General features: G+C 31.7%; 1 protein-coding gene and 1 long non-coding RNA gene across 3 annotated transcripts; both read left to right on the top strand.

Annotated features, from left to right (window-relative positions):
* The first annotated feature begins 2,531 nt into the window (after positions 1–2,531).
* LOC111376604 lies at positions 2,532–5,925 on the top strand. Its single transcript, XR_002699509.1, has 3 exons — positions 2,532–2,685; positions 3,245–3,309; positions 5,501–5,925. It is a non-coding gene; the product is annotated as an uncharacterized LOC111376604 (long non-coding RNA).
* Positions 5,926–10,766: 4,841 nt separating this feature from the next.
* LOC111376603 (actin-related protein 3-like) lies at positions 10,767–16,911 on the top strand. 2 transcript variants are annotated; one of them, XM_022999566.1, is made up of 9 exons: positions 10,767–11,208; positions 11,336–11,787; positions 13,344–13,490; positions 14,377–14,469; positions 14,737–14,856; positions 15,340–15,450; positions 15,533–15,655; positions 15,745–15,843; positions 16,372–16,911. In XM_022999566.1, the coding sequence occupies exons 1-9, from the start codon at positions 11,199–11,201 to the stop codon at positions 16,450–16,452; spliced, it is 1,236 nt and encodes a 411-aa protein (XP_022855334.1). In that variant the 5' UTR covers positions 10,767–11,198; the 3' UTR covers positions 16,453–16,911. The 2 variants fall into 2 exon arrangements, with proteins under 2 accessions (XP_022855334.1, XP_022855333.1); XM_022999565.1 differs by having other exon boundaries at positions 10,768–11,208; positions 11,322–11,787; positions 16,372–16,906.
* Positions 16,912–18,016: the final 1,105 nt, after the last annotated feature.

Below are 18,016 nucleotides of genomic sequence, written 5' to 3'. Positions count from 1 at the left end.
ACGCATCTAAATTAGCTTTCCCGTACCTATATGGATGCTTAATATTTCTCTTGGGTGTTTTTTAAGCAATAGAATATAATGGCGCTGATGGTGGGCAACAAAGAGACATTATCCATAACTTATGAACTCAATTGAGTTGTATTCTTTAACACGGACCCCAAACCAAACTCCAACGGTACTGTACCAAACTGAATATCCACTAAAGTACTAAGCCCCTACTGATTGATTGTCAAAAATTATGACCTTGCAAGACATATAACTAGGACCTTTGCTGTCCCTCCAAAACAACATAGACACCTTTACAAACCTTCAAAACCTCACATTTACCAACGAACTTGTACCGTTTTGAATCAAAAATAGTCAATGAGATAAGATTTCCTTTTAAACCTAGAACGTGTCTCATTGCATCAAGTGTTCTCATCATCCCATCCAATATCTTAAGTCTGACCTTTTCAGTGCCAGTTACTTTACAGGATGTGTTGTTGTCTATAACTCAACACATTTTGAAACAAGATATGTTGAAAACAAATACGAATCAGGATATATATAAAAAGTGCAAGCTATATCAAGAATTTAATCCTTGTAAGGTTTGGAGTTGTCGTAAAAAATGACCAAAAGTTTTCCGTTACTCAAACAGTTCTCTACGACATCTACTTCACCTGAAGTTTCTAGTTGTCTTCCCTTTTGATTTGTACTCAACTTTTCTTTATTTGTAATTTGTTGCAATCCTTTTTAATGTGCCCATTCTTCTTGCAATAGTTACAAATTTGATTTCTGATGTTAGATTTCGATCTACCCCTCTCATAACCATCATGAATAATAACGCCTTCTCCTTGAGCCTCAAATCTAAGAAAATGATTCAGCTCGTCCTTAAAAAACAAAGCATCATATATTTCTTCAACGTTGAGAGCATCACGGCTATATAATATCGTATCTCTAAATGACATATATGAAACAGACACCGAATACAATAAAATCAAACACGAATCCTCTTCATTATACTTAGCCTACAAGGTTTTCAAATCATCGACAATTTCTTTAAAGATAGCAAGGTGATTTTCTATGGATGTATCATCTGCCATGCGACGAGAATGCAAATGCTACTTTAGGTGCAATTTTCTAGTTAGACTCTTAGTCATGCACAATTACTCAAATTTCAACTATAATGTAGTTATAGTTTTCTCCTTCAAAATGTCGTGAAGAATATGATTTGAAAATGAAGATAAATCTATGGGCATTTCCATTCCTACATTGTTTTTTCTCTAACATCCAAGTTGTGGGCATCTTGTTAAATTCCAATAATGCATCATCCAAATCTATCTGAGTGAGCATAATTTTAAGTTTGACATCATGAATGAGATTGGTTGAGGTGATACTTTGAACCATTGATTTTTACAAACACTTATTCAAATCAATGGCACAATTTTTCACATATCACGCAACATTATCCATAATATCATTCAAAAGTGTACAATTAGCATGATTCATATTCAGCAGCCGTATTCTTAAATAATCATTTTTTTCTACTCTCCTCTTTCTATTACAAAAGTTCTACCTATTTTTTCAATTTAAATAACAGCAAAAAGTGGCTTGATCCTTTGTTTTCATTCCAATACCAAACAAATATAGAAATGAAAAAATTATTCACATAGAACAATGTAAAAAACCTACATAAGTAAAGAATCAATTGATACATATTATTATTTAAGTAACAAGCGAAAAATCATCAAAATTACTATAAACAATAAATTTATGGATCTAAAATATACATCAAGGGCACAATAAGAAAAAATAACACATTCTAATCAAATTTGAAGCATATATACATAAATTTAAAAAAAAATACAATATAAACAAATTTCATTTTTTTGGGTTTAGAATTTTATTAATGTTCACATTCATATAAAGAAGATAGACAATTACTCTTTGAGATTCATAGTTATGATGTCTAACAATTGGAGTGGCTGGAATATTCACCTCCTGACTGTTGGAGATTGATCGCAATAGAATCATCACAAGAGAAGTAAAGAGGGATTAACCAGAAAATTAAAACAATTTTTTAAAGCAAAATATTATACTTCCCATGCCTAAACTCCAATTATATCTTCAAGCTTTTCTCCACATCAATAATGATGCTAGTGGAGAAAATACCTACTCTAAAGCGTGGAGCTGACTACTCTCTACCACTATTTAATTAACTGTTTATTATTTAATCACATATAGATCCCCAATTAAATGGTGAGTCCAAACTATTTAATGCTCTTGTCAATAAAACAGTGATAAAGAATATTGAGTACTTTATACTAGAAAATTTTCTCTTCTAGTTTGGTTTGGGGATTAAAGTGGGGGGAGGTAATTTTTTATATTGTTTTTGTTTGTTTTTTTAAAATTAAAGGGCAAGATTATGTTTATACATAACTTTCCTACATATATAAAAGAGTGAAAGAATTCCAGGACATGTGTCAAAAAAATGTGTCGTCCTTCACTAATTTTTTTTACGGTTCTCTTTTCAATACCCATTCCTTCATTTTCACACTCAACCAACCACTCCTTCATTTCCCACGCAACCTTGTGCAAACTCCTCTTTATTTCTTCTTCTTCTTTGTTTCTTTTGTATTTCTCTCTCCATGACTCTCGCTACTATAAGTTTGCCATAAAACTGAAAAGCATCATCTTCAATCTTGTGTATGTATTCTTCTTCTTCTTTTTCTTCGTCTTTTTTTTTTAAAGTGATTTGAATATACGAAGTGGGTGTATTTTTTTTTTTTTTTTTTTTTTTTTTTTTAAAGTGATTTGAATATACGAAGTGGGTGTTATTTTTTTCGCTCCTTTTTTTATTTATAATTAGTTGTTTGAAAAAATGGGCAGCTCTAAATTTTTGAATTCTAATGCTTTGTAAGTGTATGAGTATATATGTCAACAGTTTTAGCCGTGGGTCATGTTCACATTTAAGCTTTTATTTTTTATGAATTATTATTTTGAGCATCTGTGTCCCTAAATTTTTGAATTTTGAAGGGTGTTTCGAGCTTTTTTTTTTTTTTTTTTTTTTTTTTTATCCGTTTTTGATTTATAATTAGATGTTTGAAAAAATGGACAACTCTAAATTTTTGGATTCTAATGCTCTGTAAGTGTATGGGTATGTATGTCAACAGTTTTAGCTATGGGTCATGCTCGCATTTAAGCTTTTATTTTTTATGAATTATTATTTTGAGCATCTGTGTTCCTAAATTTTTGAATTTTGAAGGGTGTTTAGAGTGTAAATAAGGGTTCTAAGGAGCATAACAAAGGATCCACCAAAGACCCATTTGAGTGAGTTTACCAGACATATAATTATATGTTTCTTTTGTGCATAATGAATTGGTCGATTTTTTGTTAATTCGATGTTTATAAGCACTTTTTTGTGGTGTGCATGCACGCACCTTCACTTTTGATTTCAATTGTATTCCATAATAATAGAATTCATAAATTAAAAAAAAAAATAAAATTATACCTTCCAAGGGTTTAGATGTTGAAGGGGGATTTTGAGCTTAGAATATCATTACATTTTTTAAGATTAACTTTCCGCACGGGGAATAAGGTTGTTTATGCTGAGAGCCATCAACTATACAAATGGAGATAAAAGTGGGAACAATGAACTGAATGAACTATATGGTTGGTGACTGTAATCTAAGAAATGAGTAAATAACCAATTGTTCTCAAGGGACAAAAAAAAATGTCTTACATGTTTACTAAAAACTCATATCAAGTGGTTAGATTTAACTTAATCCATGCCATGTATCTGGTATACTGTACTCAATAACTTATTACCTCAGATTAACTCTATTATTATTATTATTATTATTATTATTTTTTTTTTTATTGCAACACTAGGTTTGTTATGGACTCTGGTAACATCAGCTTTTTGATTGTTCTCATACCAATTAGATAAGATGTAAACACGGGATGGTAACCAGCTTGCCATAATTGAATGCAAGTGATATTTCTAGGACCATAAGTAATTTACTTAAATTGTTATATAATTGCTTTGGGGATGTTTTTCTTTGTCATTAGTTGTAAAGAGAAAGATTGTTCAAGTAATTCACTTAAATGGTCACATAGTTTTCGTCCTGGAATTGTAAAGAACTAATGAGTTGCCATGGATTTTTGAATTAAATTGTTTAATTATGATGGCTAAAGTAATCCAGGCTTAAAACAAGTACTTGTTTATGCTTCACAATGTTTCTATGTTTTCCAACCTAAACAATTTTGACATAGACTAGGGAAAAAATTTAACTGCTTCTAAAAACCATGCCAATTAATATTTTAGCCATTAAATGAAGGTTAAGTTGGGAAAAAAAGAGACATAAAAGGATATATGATGCTTTCCTATGATTAATATGTTCGAGTTAGATACTCATTTCTTTTTCTGAAAAGGAGCATGGAGCTTTGGGATCTAGCTATAAAAGATGTTTCTTTTGTGCATAATGAATTGGTCGATTTTTTGTTAATTCGATGTTTATAAGCACTTTTTTGTGGTGTGCATGCACGCACTTTCACTTTTGATTTCAATTGTATTCCATAATAATAGAATTCATAAATTAAAAAAAAATATTATACCTTCCAAGGGTTTAGGTGTTGAAGGGGGATTTTGAGCTTAAAATATCATTATATTTTTTAAGATTAACTTTCCGCACGGGGGAATAAGGTTGTTTATGCTGAGAGCCATCAACTATACAAATGGAGATAAAAGTGGGAACAATGAACTGAATGAACTATATGGTTGGTGACTGTAATCTAAGAAATGAGTAAATAACCAATTGTTCTCAAGGGACAAAAGAAAAACGTCTTACATGTTTACTAAAAAATCATATCAAGTGGTTAGATTTAACTTGATCCATGCCATGTATCTGGTATACTGTACTTAATAACTTATTACCTCAGATTAACTCTATTATTATTTTTTTTGTTGCAACACTAGGTTCGTTATGGACTCTAGTGACATCAGCTTTTTGATTGTTCCCATACCAATTAGATAAGATGTAAACACTGGATGGTAACCAGCTTGCCATAATTGAATGCAAGTGATTTTTCTGGGCCCATAAGTAATTTACTTAAATTGTTATATAATTGCTTTGGGGGTGTTTTTCTTTGTCATTAGTTGTAAAGAGAAAGATTGTTCAAGTAATTCACTTAAATGGTCACATAGTTTTCGTCCTAGAATTGTAAAGAACTAATGAGTTGCCATGGATTTCTGAATTAAATTTTTTAATTATGATGGCTGAAGTAATCCAGGCTTAAAACAAGTACTTGGTTATGCTTCACAATGTTTCTATGTTTTCCAACCTAAACAATTTTGACATAGACTAGGGAAAAAATTTAACTGCTTCTAAAAACCATGCCAATTAATATTTTAGCCATTAAATGAAGGTTATGTTGGGAAAAAAAGAGACATAAAAGGATATATGATGCTTTCCTATGATTAATATGTTCGAGTTAGATACTCATTTCTTTTTCTGAAAAGGAGCATGGAGCTTTGGGATCTAGCTATAAAAGCTACTCAGAAATGGAGCTTCCTCCACTGGATGTTGTCTTTGTTCATGGTCTGTGTGGGGGTCCCTTCAAAAATTAGCAGTTATCTGAGGACAAGTCATCAACAAAGTCTGGCCTTGTAGAGAAGATTGATGAAGAGGCAAGGAAACAAGGAACATTTTGGCCTAGGAGTGACTTTCAGCTGACTTTTCTCATACTTGCTTGTTTGGTCTCAAATACAAGATTAGTATAGTTTGGTCTCTGCTATTATAGAACATTGCATAACACTATACATCTCTTGATTTAATAATTTAGCATTTGACTTTATCTGCTTCCATTTGAATTTGGAAGCAGATTTCAAGTTTAATTTCTGATATATGAATTAAGAGGTCTTTCAGTAGATTTTTTCTTTTCTTTTCTCATGTTTTCACTTGTGATTTACTGTTCAACGCAGACAATGTCTCAACATTTTTTTTTTTTTTTTTTTTTTGAAAGTCTACATAGTTTATTATAATATATCAATAGATTTGCAGCTCTTGAATGTATTTCCATAAAAACCATTATTTGCAGAGTGCACCACTATATATTTTCAAATGATGTTTTAAGCTTGTTGATTAAATTTTCGATTTTAGTAGTGGTCCTTAATTATTATCCATTATTAAGTTTACGTTGTTAACCGAGGGAGTAGTGTAGATTATAGTTGTTTTAGATAGTTCACCAGGAGTATATATAGGAATAGGACCTCATGCTGCTCTCTTTTCTATTCTTGTTTCCATTTTTGGTCAGTTTGGCAGCAAACTTGGTTTATTTTTACGGACAGTCTAGTTTTGGAGTTCCAATTTTAGTTTCTTTTCTGGGCAGCTAGCAGCTCCTGGTGAGTTATTTTTAGATTTAAAATACATTCGAGTTCTGTTTGGCACGATTTTGGTGTTGTTTTAAGTTTTCTTGCTGGTCATTACGTCTTGCTGGGGGGATTTCTTGCTAGTCATCCACGGAGGAACACACTCCGTGTTACAGAGTGAACACACTCTATACATACTCCGTGACACAGAGTGAACCACTCCGCGTGACACAAGTGTTCTTTCCGTGCCACCGAGTGAACACACTCTATGCACACTCGGAGAGTTCACTCTGTGCTGTGTAAAGCGTTCTCTTTGTATAGAGCACATTTTTTTTGGAGAATTTTTGCTAAGAGCTCCAATTTCCTGGCGTTTGGAGAAATTTTGAGATTGTCCATTTTTATTAAAATTTTAATCAAATTTGATTGAAAACACTAAAATTTCATAAAAAACGTGGTTGCTAAAGTGGGGTTAATTTTGGGCAAATTCTTTCATTTAAACCTTTATTTATGTGTTATTTCCTTTTTTAGTAAGTTTTGTTTTGGTTATATTTTGATAAATTTAATTCGGATTTGAATTCTGTTTGTTGGAGTACGACTCTCAATTTTAGTCATTATATTGATTTTTCCATTTTTTAAAAAAAAAAAATTTCATCTCAAACAAAAGTAATGAGTGAATATAAAACTGTGGCAAATTTTTTTTGTTCATCATAGATAATCTCTAAATAAACCAATTTCTGACCATCCACATTCATCGCCAAAAAACCATATGTGTTATTTCCTTTTTTAGTAAGTTTTGTTTTGGTTATATTTTGATAAATTTAATTCGGATTTGAATTCTGTTTGTTGGAGTATAATCCATAAATTACGACTCTCAATTTTAGTCATTATATTGATTTTTCCATTTTTTAAAAAAAAAAATTTCATCTCAAACAAAAGTAATGAGTGAATATAAAACTGTGGCAAATTTTTTTTGTTCATCATAGATAATCTCTAAATAAACCAATTTCTGACCATCCACATTCATCGCCAAAAAACCATGGGAATCAAACCCAGTATTTCAATAAAAAAGACCAAAAATTTAGCTTATAATTTCAACGAATTCCTGCAATCAAATAACAAAAAATCACAAAAAGTAGATCTAAAATAAACTATTAAAATTTATTAAATAAAATATTTTCAAAATTTCAAAGTAAACCCGTTTTGCACTTTCATGTTTTGAGAAACAGTTTTTCAAAATGACAAAAAGAACGTATTTCAGCAATTTTAAAACACAAAACACCAAATGAATTCAAAACTCAAAACTACAAAATTGAAATATGAAGAAAACATCCCCTTAGTTTCTTTTGTTTATTAGTATTGGAGTGGATGAAGTGAAGTGATGCGTGAAAATGGAGAAATATTGTAGTGTAGGTGATGGTTGCAACGAACTGGCTTATGAAAATGGAGAAATGATTGAAAACAACACTACGACTTTTTTGCACCCACGATGCAAAAAAAAAATAAATAAATAAAAAGTTTTTCAAAATGACAAAAAGAACGTATTTCAGCAATTTTAAAACACAAAACACCAAATGAATTCAAAACTCAAAACTACAAAACTGAAATATGAAGAAAACATCCCCTTAGTTTCTTTTGTTTATTAGTATTGGAGTGGATGAAGTGAAGTGATGTGTGAAAATGGAGAAATATTGTAGTGTAGGTGATGGTTGCAACGAACTGGCTTATGAAAATGGAGAAATGATTGAAAACAACACTACGACTTTTTTGCACCCACGATGCAAAAAAAAAAAAAATAAATAAATAAAAATAAAAATTGAAATTCTTTTCTCTTTATGATAAAACTCATTTTTTTCAATTTTAATTAAATAATATATCTATATTCTTTATTTAATTTTCATAACTTTCTTTTGTTTAATTTCTTTTGTTTTTATTATTTTTTTTCGAAAATTGCTTTAAAATTTCTTTTTTTTTTTCACGTTATAAATAATTTTTTGTTCGATTTAAAATTCTTTTTAATTGAACTTTGAAAAGTTTGAATATGTTTTCTTCCTTTATGTTTATGCCCATGTCCACATTATTTTCTAATCTTTAATTATATTTTTGCAATCTTACAAAATCAGGTCTTTGGAAGAGGGTTGATACATGAAATTGTATTTAACATTTTAAGTCATAATTTATGATTTTGCATGGTGCCTGTCAACATGAAAAACTATTTTTAATACAATAGTGTAGATATTGTTATATTGCATATTTTGGTGATATTTAACTATTATAATCATAGTATTGGATTAGGCGTAAAACTTGAGTGGGCTAAATCATATTTTAGGTTGAGCTAATATATTTAGAGAAGTATATTCAAAAAAAATTTTCCACAAACTTTTTTAAAGGGAAATGCCTGGTACAAATATATGTAAATTCTCACATGTTCATATAAAAAATAAAAAATATACAAAAAAAATTGATGAAAATTAAGTCAATTTCAACGAATTTATGAATACATGTCAAATTTATAAAAGAATTTTTCTAAATTTTACACGCGCTTATTTTAAACATTAACCGCACGTTCATTCACTAGTAATAGAAAAAGCTTGACAAAAACTATTAGTAGGAATGTAATTTGCTATTTAATAAACGGTTGTAAATGATATGTCATGTTAAGGTTTAATGGGGTAAAATTATGACAAAGTGAAAAGGTTAGGGGATCTATAATGTGATTTACCCTCATTTAATCTCTAATAAATAATAATAGAACTTCTCTCAGTGCAATTTTATGAAACTAGTTAGGTTTAGTTTTTCAAAGGAGTTAGTGTCTAATAACTTGAGTTGATACATATTTTAGTGACACTCTCCGATGATCAACCCTACATTCATTGTTATAATCAATAGTTTAAATTGTTGATTTGAAAGTTTTAAGTCATAATTTATGATTTTGCATGGTGCCTGTCAACATGAAAAACTATTTTTAATACAATAGTGTAGATATTGTTATATTGTATATTTTGGTGATATTTAACTATTATAATCATAGTATTGGATTAGGGGTAAAACTTGAGTGGGCTAAATCATATTTTAAGTTGAGCTAATATATTTAGAGAAATATATTCAAAAAAAATTTTCCACAAACTTTTTTAAAGGGAAATGCCTGGTACAAATATATGTAAATTCTCACATGTTCATATAAAAAATAAAAAATATACAAAAAAAATTGATGAAAATTAAGTCAATTTCAACGAATCTATGAATACATATCAAATTTATAAAAGAATTTTTCTAAATTTTACATGCGCTTATTTTAAACATTAACCGCACGTTCATTCACTAGTAATAGAAAAAGCTTGACAAAAACTATTAGTAGGAATGTAATTTGCTATTTAATGAACGGTTGTAAATGATATGTCATGTTAAGGTTTAATGGGGTAAAATTATGACAAAGTGAAAAGGTTAGGGGATCTATAATGTGATTTACCCTCATTTATTCTCTATTTATTCTCTAATAAATAATAATAGAACTTCTCTCAGTGCAATTTTATGAAACTAGTTAGGTTTAGTTTTTCAAAGGAGTTAGTGTCTAATAACTTGAGGTGATACATATTTTAGTGACACTCTCCGATGATCAACCCTACATTCATTGTTATAATCAATAGTTTAAATTGTTGATTTGAAAGTTCTCATTGAATGATTATAATACTATTAGAAAATCGTAATTCTTGATAAATGGGGGAACGATATTGCCCCTTTTGCTCAAAAACAATAAGATATCAAAGTGTATGATGATTCATTACGTATATGAATAATGATAGAAATTTTTGATAATATAGATTCTTATTTCTTAATGACATTCAATAATCAAGACAATTGGTTAAATCGCATGACACAATTTCAGGAAGTTCATTAATATATATCTTCTTTATATGAAAAAGATCTATTTGAATAATCCTCATTAATTGCTCATTGAATGATTATAATACTATTAGAAAATCGTAATTCTTGATAAATGGGGGAACGATATTGCCCCTTTTGCTCAAAAACAATAAGATATCAAAGTGTATGATGATTCATTACGTATATGAATAATGATAGAAATTTTTAATAATATAGATTCTTATTTCTTAATGACATTCAATAATCAAGACAATTGATTAAATCGCATGACACAATTTCAGGAAGTTCATTAATATATATCTTCTTTATATGAAAAAAAATCTATTTGAATAATCCTCATTAATTATGCATCTATTCCCTTTTTATGAAAAAGAAATGCCCGTATCATGACATTTCTCAATTTACGACGATGTAGATGGTTTCATCATTGGGGTTAATTGCAACTATACAAATATGGAATACTAATCTGCTATTAAAAAAATAGGTTAAGGACCAACATTATAATTTTACAGAAGCATGTATACTTGGATTGATGACGAGAAAACTATGACCGAGTAGCGGGGAAAATGGCAGGAAAATCTATCACTTTACGCTACCCTCAATTCCAAATCAAATCCATCCCAGACTCCAAATTAAGCCGGCCGTTCTTTGTTCAGCCTCAGCCCCTACGTCAAATCTGCATAAAACTGACAAAATTCAACACCCAACGTTGCGTTTTTATTCATACTCGAAAAAGTATATTTTGTTTTCATTATTCGATTCAAATAAAAGAGTCTCTGAAAACATCGCCTCTATTAATGATGATGAATTTGATGACTCAATTATGACATGGGTGGTTATAATATAGTTGGGTCAGAATGATCATTATCGCTGTTTTTCTTAAAACCCTCCAAAAATCTCAGCTTTTGATCACCGTTTCGCTCGCTCATGGATCCTGCCACGTCTCGTCCCGCTGTAGTTATCGATAATGGCACGGGGTATTTTGCAAAGATCGTTTTTTAAATAGTGATTAAACTGTTTGATGAAATTCCCAAAAGACATAAGCTTTGTAATTTTTTGAATTTTTTTTGCCGTTCTTGTTTATAACCAGGTATACTAAAATAGGTTTTGCTGGAAATGTTGAGCCTTGTTTCATAGTCCCAACTGTAGTTGCTGCGAACCAGTCATTTGTCAACCAGCCTCGAGTTAGTTCTACGAAGAGCAGCTATTTTTCAGCGCAGTATAATGCCGGTGTGATGGCAGATCTTGATTTTTATATAGGGGAAGAGGCATTCTCTAGATCAAAGTCGAATAACAATTACAATTTGAGATATCCCATTAAGCATGGCCAAGTCGATGATTGGGATGCAATGGAGAAGTTCTGGCAGCAGTGTATATATAATTATCTGCGTTGCGATCCAGAGGATCATTACTTTTTATTGACAGAGAGCCCATTGACTGCACCAGAGAGCCGGGAGTATATGGGTGAAATTATGTTTGAGACATTTAATGTTGCAGGACTCTATATGGCGGTGCAGCCCGTTTTAGCTCTGGCTGCTGGTTCCACAACGTCCAAGGTTGGTTTTCATGTCATTAGGCTAGGAGGATTTACGATTCTTATTCTGTTTAAAGGTCTTTGATGATTCTTAGCTATTCTGGTTATCCTTTTTATATGGCTAACTGAATGAGTTTCAAACCTGTCTTCTTCGCTTCCCAAGATATTTAGGGAAAAGGGCCCTTGTCGGCCACTGCTTGCTGACGACGGAACGCATAGTCAATTCAGGGTCCTCTTGTTGGACTTAGTTGGAAAATTATAGTGTTGTGGATTTGAAGTATACATTAAAAATGTGAATTAGATTGTTTCACGGGGTAGTGGATTTATGTTAATTTGTAAAGTTTAAATAACCTTCTTACGTGCTTATTAGATAGTGTGTTAGCTGAACTTCCCTAGAGCCGTATGCACCCATAGGTACAAATGTACAGCTATGGTATATGAATGAATATTTGTTGTTTTTATTGAAAGAATTGTACCCTGTCAAATGGGTGAATTATCGGGGAAGAGAGATTTTTCTTTTATTCTTCATAAGATAAGGTAGGCTGGATGCATGTGCAAAAATTCAAAATATTTAGGCAGAAATTTCAGCAAGCAAATGACAAATTCTAAAAACATTGGTATTGGTATATATGGAGAGAAGATGATTACCATGAAAAGGGAGGAGAGTGTTTTTGGCTACTTAGTCAAGTGTGTAGTAGGAATCAAACATTTGACATCCTTTTTTTTTTTTTTTTTTATAAAAGATTGATATCACCCATTCACACTTGTAAGAAAAATAGATGATAAAAAAATCTAAAATATACTTCTGCTCCGTATCTCTGGGTGTTAATTTTGTCACAATTTCATTGTTAGGTAAATCATGAATGATGATTTTTTCCAAGCCCTTATTTTATCAGCCCAGAAGTGTCTCCATGAGGTTCTTATATCATTAAGTCTAACTCGTGCGTTTGGATGCGATTTACTTTGCTGCATAAACAGACTGGATCTACCATGTTGCTCCATCAGCATTGTCCTGTAATCTTATTTTATCTGTGTTTTTCTCTTCTTTCTAGCATACAGGAATCAAACTAAAAAGTACCCTAAAAATATGTTGAGAGCATTATAGATGCTTTTCTTATTAAAATATGGCAAAACTTCTTAATACATAGTATCTCTGTTGGATGTGAAGATATTAAGAGGTAAACGTACCACGAATTGAAGATTTGTATTATTTTAGTGATGTCAGTCTGGAAAGGAATATACACATTGAGCCTTTTATTCTTTGGTTGCCTCCCATTTTTTTGGAACGTTGAACCCTAATTCATGTTTAAGACGTGCACGTGTTTTAGGGGTCAATCTTTTTCTGATATTGATTTTGTACTTGTATGGTATGCTTGTGGCAGGTCCTATGGGCCAAAAATGTCTGTTTATTGTCTTTTAACCATACCCCCATGTATTTATTGGAATTTGTTCAGAAGCTAGCACATTCAATCTATTGACTGCATTGCTTAATTTACACTCTATTAAAACTTTGGCGATCTTGATAGTAAGGGAAAAACATGTATTTTATCTATATATCCATTCAATACTTTTTCGTAGTGTGAGATGACCGGGGTTGTTGTGGATGTTGGTGATGGGGCTGCTCATGTTGTACCCATTGCAGAGGGCTATGTTATTGGAAGCAGCATTAAGTCTATTCCTATTGCTGGAAAAGATGTCACTCATTTTGTCCAGCAGCTCATGCAAGTAAGTTGAATGTTTTTTTTTTCGTTTGTTTTCACTTATTCAGGTTCATAATTTGTAATCTGATGTATCAAATCTTTATCTTGAAGAATTTTATTGTCGATCTTGCACGAGAGGAAACATTCTTCACTATCGAGCCTCACATTCTTTCTTTTCCTTGTAGTTTAAGTTTGCACATCTCACTACTGTTGTAATAACTCAAATGTTTTGAGAGGCATAGGTGAGGTGAAATGTGTGAAAAACACCAACAGCTTGTGCACTCTACACTGAGAGATGAAAGCTATGGTTTTACCGTGCTGTTTCATTTTTCAAGTTTAGCCTTATATCTGAAAAATGTTCAAATTTAGAATTAATGGGGTTGCCTCAACAGTAGTACTATTTTCTTCAGGCGTGCTCTGAATGGAGGTTTGCAAAGATCCTAATTAGGGATTAAAAGAACTCCGTGTCCTTTCTCATTTTATAAATTGGCTCCTTTACCACGAAAATTTATTGACTATTTGAATCAATAACATGATAATCATTTCCTTTCTTATGGACTTTTGAGGTTTATTGTTCCTTGCTGAAAATCACTGTGTTATGGAAAATATATTCCAGAAGCAGCTGATTTAGTATTGTTTCATATCTGGCATGAGGCTTGTTTTGGATTGTTCATAAATTGCTTAAATTACAGATCGATAGAAATGAGTGTTGGATAAGTGGGTAGCAGTTGTGTACCCTACGAAAATGTTTTGAAGTTTGACAAACTTAATTATAAGTTAATTTAATCGAAACATGCACATAGTGATAATTTGTAATCTTGGAGTGGGAACACAATAATTTAGTGGAAAAGTAATTGTTTTACCAGTCCTCTTTTTGGGATTGTTATTATTCTTCATGTTGTTTAATGTAGGAAAGAGGGGAGCATGTTCCACCCGAGGAGTCCTTTGAAGTAGCACGGAAAGTCAAGGAAACATATTGCTACACTTGTTCTGATATTGTCAAGGTATGTCTGTGGACTGATGACTTTAAAACGGAGGCCGTCCTCTGATCTCCAACCCGAATAAGATGCAATATTGCTTATTGACCATCGTTTACAATTTCGGATATTATATGCATTTATTTCTTTCACTTTATATTCATACACATGAATTTGCGTGCCTTAGTGGTATTGTTACAGGCTCTGAATTTTCTTATTTCCTTTGCACTTCAACTTTCTCAGAGATATGTTGAGGGTTGTTTATAACAAGTCTTTGTTCTTTGGTAATTTCAGGAGTTCAATAAGCATGACAAAGAGCCAGCAAAATATATTAAGCAATGGAGAGGTACTAAGCCGAGGACCGGGGCCCCATATTCTTGTGATATTGGCTATGAACGGTTTCTTGGACCCGAGGTTTGCTGTTTTCTTTGGCTTTAAGCTTGATTTGAAACATTATATTTCATTGTTGCATGTTCTCATTATAAAATTGCTGAAAAGTATGGTTTTTGTTAGTTTACAAGTTTAAGATATCACATACTTCGTTTGAACAATCCCCGTAAACCATTAAAGGAGCATCGGCTATAGATGAATTATTTTACATAGGTTTGTCTCAAATCCATGTAAATTCATTGTAGTCTGAGTTTACCTGTTTCTCATGCGACTGAGACTTTGATCTTAGTTTCACTTGTTCCGATGTAACACAAGGGAATAGACCAAAATTTGTTTCACAGGATTCATGTCAAAGATTTGGTAATAATTATTCCAGTAGGCGGCAAAAAATAATACTAGAAATTGTTTGTCATAAGATTCATTTTCTTGGTTTTGAATTATCATGTCAGAGAAGCAAATCGATGTTGGTGGAAACATTTATGTTGATTAACTTGGCTTGTTGTGCAGGTATTTTTCAACCCTGAGATTTACCAGAGTGATTTTACCACCCCCTTACCAGCCGTGATAGATAAATGTATCCAGTCCGCTCCAATAGATACAAGACGAGCTTTGTATAAGGTTGGCGTGAATTATTAACTGAATACACCTATTTATTTATTTCTTGAATATTAAGGGCTACGCCCGTTTATGAATATTGCAGAATATTGTATTATCTGGAGGATCAACCATGTTCAAAGACTTCCACCGGAGGTTACAACGGGAGCTGAAAAAGATTGTTGATGCTCGGATTCTTGCACATGATGCTCAGCTTGGAGAAATAAAAGTGTGTCTACATTACTATTATAAGCATTGACGGTGGAATTTTAATCAGTAACACATTATAAGTATTGACTGTAAGGGTTGCTTCTCCAGGCACAACCAGTTGAAGTGAATGTTGTCAGCCACCCTATCCAGAGATATGCAGTTTGGTGTGGAGGCTCTGTACTTGCATCAACTCCCGAGTTTTTTACGGTAGATTCTATTACTGAATTTAGAATCTCAATCTTTGGAGGAACTTTAATTGATCATATGGTGGATTTGGTCTTTGGGAGAAACATGATGTTGGCATGTCAGTGTTAGGATTTGACTTGGCTTAAATTTGGACACCGACAAGCCATCTTTCAATCAAAGGAATGATCACTTCATTACCTGTGAGAGTGGGCGAAATTATGTAGATTTTTTCCATTCTAAGAGGATACATCAATCTTTTTGTATAGATTACAAAGTCATCTAGTGTTTGCGCTCCTTTTGCATGTGAGCCCGAACTTGTTTCTTTATAAGAAAAAGAATGTGAGATCCTTTTGGATGTTTCCTTGTCAAATAGAGTCGAGCAGTCTTCAGCTATGCGTTAGACATACACTGGTCATACAAATTTACCTTTTAAGGCCATCGTTTTCATTGATTTCCCATTTCCTTGTCCCTGTGCTTAATTGTATTGCAATTTATCACGTTTTGTTTACTTATTTTACAAGTTCGACTCTTTTCTTTTGCTGCAAACAGGCTTGCCATACAAAGGCAAAGTACGAGGAATATGGAGCTAGCATATGTCGCACAAACCCTATTTTCAAAGGAATGTATTGATATGACTTCCATTCAAGTTGATGACTGGGGAGCCATTTTTCTTGTCGACTTCTGGAAAATATTGCATACGCCTTCATGTATTTTTACAGGTTAGATTGTAGGAGGCTATGTAGAATAGGTTTTCGGTCTGATCTTTGTTCATGGGAAGAGTTGGCACGTTTTGATTGAATCGTTGGCACAGTCGACTATCGACTCATCTTGGGGATTCAGCTTGGCTTAAGTCTTAAATGATGAAAATTTTCCTTTTAAGGATAGTAAAATATCTTCATTGTGGTATTAATGAAGATATTTATTATTTTGGATTAATGATTAGGGTATCAATATTCTGTTAGAAAGTTGGCTAGTTTTATACAAACTTCTACTTAAAAGCAACAGTGTGTATATTTTATCTGCACCTCAGTGATGGAACTACAATTTTTCATCGACTGCTATCAATCTTGATGTCTTTTTACAATTTCATTATTTCCTTCTTTTTTTCTTTTTCTGTATTAGGATAAACTTGAATTTATTTTCATTATGAATAAGTATGAAATGTGTATAGGATGTGAGCTCTTGGTGTATCTCTTTTTGTTGATGGCATATAGTGTATAGTCGTAAAAGTAGAATTGGCATAAATGAATGTAGTCGTAAAAGTAGAATATATATATATATATATATATATATATATATATATATATATATATATATATATATATATATATATATATATATATATATATATATATATATATATATATATATATATATATATATATATATATATATATATATATATATATATATATATATATATATATATATATATATATATATATATATATATATATATATATATATATATATATATATATATATATATATATATATATATATATATATATATATATAGTCTACCCATGGAATGCACGGGCTATGTTATTTTTTAAGGTAATATTAGTGTGTTAAATTTGGTTGATCAAAGAAATTTGAGCTGAATAAGATCAATAAAATAAACTTAATTTGACAAGGTAAATTTCAATATGAATTTACCAATAAAATATAATTTCAAAGTATCTTAAGAGTACAAAGAAATTAAGAAAATATTTTCTTCATCACCGTTAATAGAAACATCATAGAAGAGATTGTTTCCAGTTGTACATGTATTAATGTGTGTGATTCAGACGACACTGAACAAAAGGCCGGCACTATGGTAATGTCCATTTTGATTAAGACATCAAGCGATACAAGAGAAGAATAAAATTGATTTGCCCCCCAGGATACGTCCCAACTGGTAAAGATGAGGGCGCTTCAAGGCTGGCAGATCAGAGGCCGTGAGTTCGATTCTTGAAAGGCTCTTGGAAGACAGATATTCTCCTGGAAGGCAGGAGCTCTATTGGAAGGTAAGGTGCAAAGATGGGAAACGACTCGCTTGACACTTTGGCAGATTAGTTGGGGGGGTTTTTGAGCACTGGTCAGTTTGGGACACAACCTGCGGTTTAACCTGTCTGCAGCTTGAGGGGCCAAGATGTAGACTCCAGGATTTAGTCATTGTAAGGTGGATACTTGGATATCAAAAAAAAAAAAA

Source organism: Olea europaea, unplaced genomic scaffold (genome assembly GCF_002742605.1).
Source record: "Olea europaea var. sylvestris unplaced genomic scaffold, O_europaea_v1 scaffold1532, whole genome shotgun sequence".
Taxonomy (NCBI): domain Eukaryota; kingdom Viridiplantae; phylum Streptophyta; class Magnoliopsida; order Lamiales; family Oleaceae; genus Olea; species Olea europaea.
This window is presented reverse-complemented; position numbering and strand designations above follow the sequence as displayed.

Bases quoted from the DNA above. Each gene is read 5' to 3' on its own strand.
- LOC111376603 (XM_022999565.1), top strand. From the start codon at position 11,159: ATGGATCCTGCCACGTCTCGTCCCGCTGTAGTTATCGATAATGGCACG. The intron at 14,857-15,339 runs GTTTGCTGTTTT...CTTGTTGTGCAG, and splicing joins AACGGTTTCTTGGACCCGAG to GTATTTTTCAACCCTGAGAT. The intron at 15,844-16,371 runs GTAGATTCTATT...TGCTGCAAACAG, and splicing joins CAACTCCCGAGTTTTTTACG to GCTTGCCATACAAAGGCAAA.